At 29.5% G+C, this 2843-nt stretch overlaps 1 protein-coding gene across 1 annotated transcript; it reads right to left on the bottom strand.

Moving 5' to 3' along the window:
* Window positions 1-40: 40 nt before the first annotated feature.
* On the bottom strand, window positions 41-2831 carry FG386_000720 (uncharacterized protein; the record flags this gene model as incomplete). Its single annotated transcript, XM_067340064.1, has 2 exons — window positions 41-75; window positions 131-2831. The coding sequence occupies 2 exons, from the start codon at window positions 2829-2831 to the stop codon at window positions 41-43; spliced, it is 2736 nt and encodes a 911-aa protein (XP_067195872.1).
* Between the last annotated feature and the right edge of the window lie 12 nt (window positions 2832-2843).

The raw sequence follows: 2843 nt of genomic DNA, 5'->3' as shown, positions 1-2843 counted from the left end.
ACCCAAGCCTCTAAAACAACATTTTGTGAAATATTATTTATTATTTCTGAGACTGAAAATGGAACCCAAACGGAACTGTTTTCTTTATTTTTCATATTATGTATACAAATAAAACATGATTGCAAGGCACCATCCATCATTCTTGGATGGAAAATATAATTATAATCAATTAAGTTTAAGGATGAAAACAAATTTGTAGAATCATCTAAATGAACATTTTGATTTGTGATTATACTAATTTTTGCCATACATTCTGTTTCTGACTTTAGTCTCCATGCTTTTTGAATCGTTTTAAATTTATTTCCATAAGAAATTCCCATTTCATTTAGTTCTTTATAAATATTAGAAACATCTATTTCATTTTCAATGTTTTTTTTAAGTTCACTAAACGTTAAATTATTTCCTAAATAATCTCTATTTTCCGTTTCTGCTATTTTTCCGGTTACATGAGTATATTTATATGTATTTTTTTCTCTTATGATCTCAGAGGAAATTCTAAATTCATTTGTTCTTGAATCGATATCAGAGAATAATTGAATTTTATCGTTTTTATTTATTATTAGTGGCTGTTCAAATACAATGTTAGTTAAAGTTATTTTTAATTTCCTTTTCGAAAAGGATATTTGATTGTTGTTACAAATAAATATGTGCCTTGCTGCTGCAAAAATACTATCTAAATAAGCAGCTGCTGGCCAAATAATCTTTTTATCAATAATATGATCCGAAAACAAATATTTTACCTCATCATTAAATTCAAGAATAAATTGAGTTGATTTTGATGTTTTTTCATTTATTCTTCTGAATAACAATTGTTCTTTTTCTTTATCATTTTTCTCATTATCATAAATTAGTATTTTTTCTGATATCAAAGGATGTTTTGTATCTGCCCAACAGAAGTTTTCATGTCTCGAATAAATTCTTTTTTTATTGAAAAATTCAATATTTTTAAGTGAGTTTTCTAAGTTACACTCAATAATTACATGAGCGTTTGTCCCACCGAAACCAAAAGAGGAAACACCACCAAAGATGGAATTAGAATCTTCGTTAGTAGCCATAATTTCTGCTTTATTTGGGAATATTACGTTGAAATCTTTTGTTTCAATAAAGGGATTAATGTTTGTTAGATTTGGTATTGGCACAGCAATACCATAATTCATTACAAGTAATAATTTTAGAAGACCTGCTATACCTGCAGCACCTTCCAGGTGACCAATATTTGCTTTTATTGCTCCTATATAAAGTGGATTATATCTATTTAAAAAAATGGCCGAAGCTAAGTCTCCATTTTCGCTGTTAAAAACAGCTTTGAGTGCATTGAATTCAATGGGATCACCTAACTTTGTTCCGGTCCCATGTGTCTCGATGTATTTAATTTGTGATGGATAAATGTTCGCCTTTGAAATTGCGTGTTTTATAACCTTTTGTTGTGAAGGTCCATTAGGAGCTGTTATTATAGCACTTCTTCCATCTTGATTTATGGATGTAGATTTCACTATTCCAATAATATTACTTTTATTTTTTTTTGCGTTTGTTAGATTTGTTAGAAGCAACGAAATAGATCCTTCACCTCTTCCGTATCCGTTTGCTTCATTATCAAAAGTTCTACAAATTCCGTCTTTTGAAAGCATATTTGCTCCACAGCAGGCCATGAATGACTGGGGAGCAAGAAGAAGATTAACTCCACCCACAATTGCATATTCAATTTCATTATTATTTAATTTAACAACTGCAGAATCAACTGCAACTAGTGAAGACGAACAAGCTGAGTCAATTGTAAATGAAGGACCTTGGAACCCAAAAGTATATGATACCCTATTTGAAATAATTGAAGGTGAAATTCCTGTTCCAGTAAATGGACCTGGTAAAATTGAAGCCATATTTGTGATTATAGGCCAGTCATTTGAAGAACACCCTATATAGACTCCAGTTGTAGACTTTGAAAGAGTATTTACCTCTACACCAGAATTTTTTATTGAAAGAAAACTAATTTCCACCATCAAACGTTGCTGGGGATCAATATAATTTAATTCACTTGGTGATATTTTAACGTTTTCAATATCGAACAACTCCACTCCCTCTATAAAATTACCCATATTCGTATATATTCCCGAGGTTCCAGATTTGGAATAAAATAACTCATTTTCCCATCTATTATATGGTATTTTTCCTACACTATTTCCAGAATTATAAAGTAAATTCCATAGTTCACTAATCTCTGTAATTTTATTTGGTAAACGACAAGCAATTCCAATTATAGCGATATCTGGCTTAGTATCGCCAATTTCAAGTATAGTTTCTGAAATCTTACCATAATTATTAAATTCGAATGATTTCTGGTATATATAATTTGAAAGGCCCCTAACTGTTGGATAATCAAATAAAACTGTGTTTGGAAGTGTAATTTCAAATTTATTACATATTGAATCTCTAAATTCAATAGCTGACAATGAATCTGCCCCTATATTGTGTAATGAATCATCTATTTCAGGATTTTCTAATAAATTGAAAATTTCACAGCAAATTTCTTTAATCGAATCAATAATAAATTTCATTCTTTCATCCTCTGGTATTGTAAATAAAATAGAATTTTTTCCTATTTCAATTTTTTCCCCCTTTATATTTGTGACTTCTTCGAGAATTGAGTATCTTATAGGAGTGTTTTTAATGAAATTGCTCCAATTTGCTGGTTGTATTGAAAGTATTGACGGTAGTATATTCAAGCTCTGATCAAAAATTATAGATTTCACAATACTTAATCCAAAATCATTATTTATCAATGATAGACCTATCTTATTTAAGTGGCTTATCAATTTATTATTTAAATGTGCCATTCCTTGTTCTCC

The sequence above is a fragment of the Cryptosporidium ryanae genome (assembly GCF_009792415.1).
Source record: "Cryptosporidium ryanae isolate 45019 chromosome Unknown contig_17, whole genome shotgun sequence".
Lineage (NCBI taxonomy): Eukaryota > Apicomplexa > Conoidasida > Eucoccidiorida > Cryptosporidiidae > Cryptosporidium > Cryptosporidium ryanae.
This window is presented reverse-complemented; position numbering and strand designations above follow the sequence as displayed.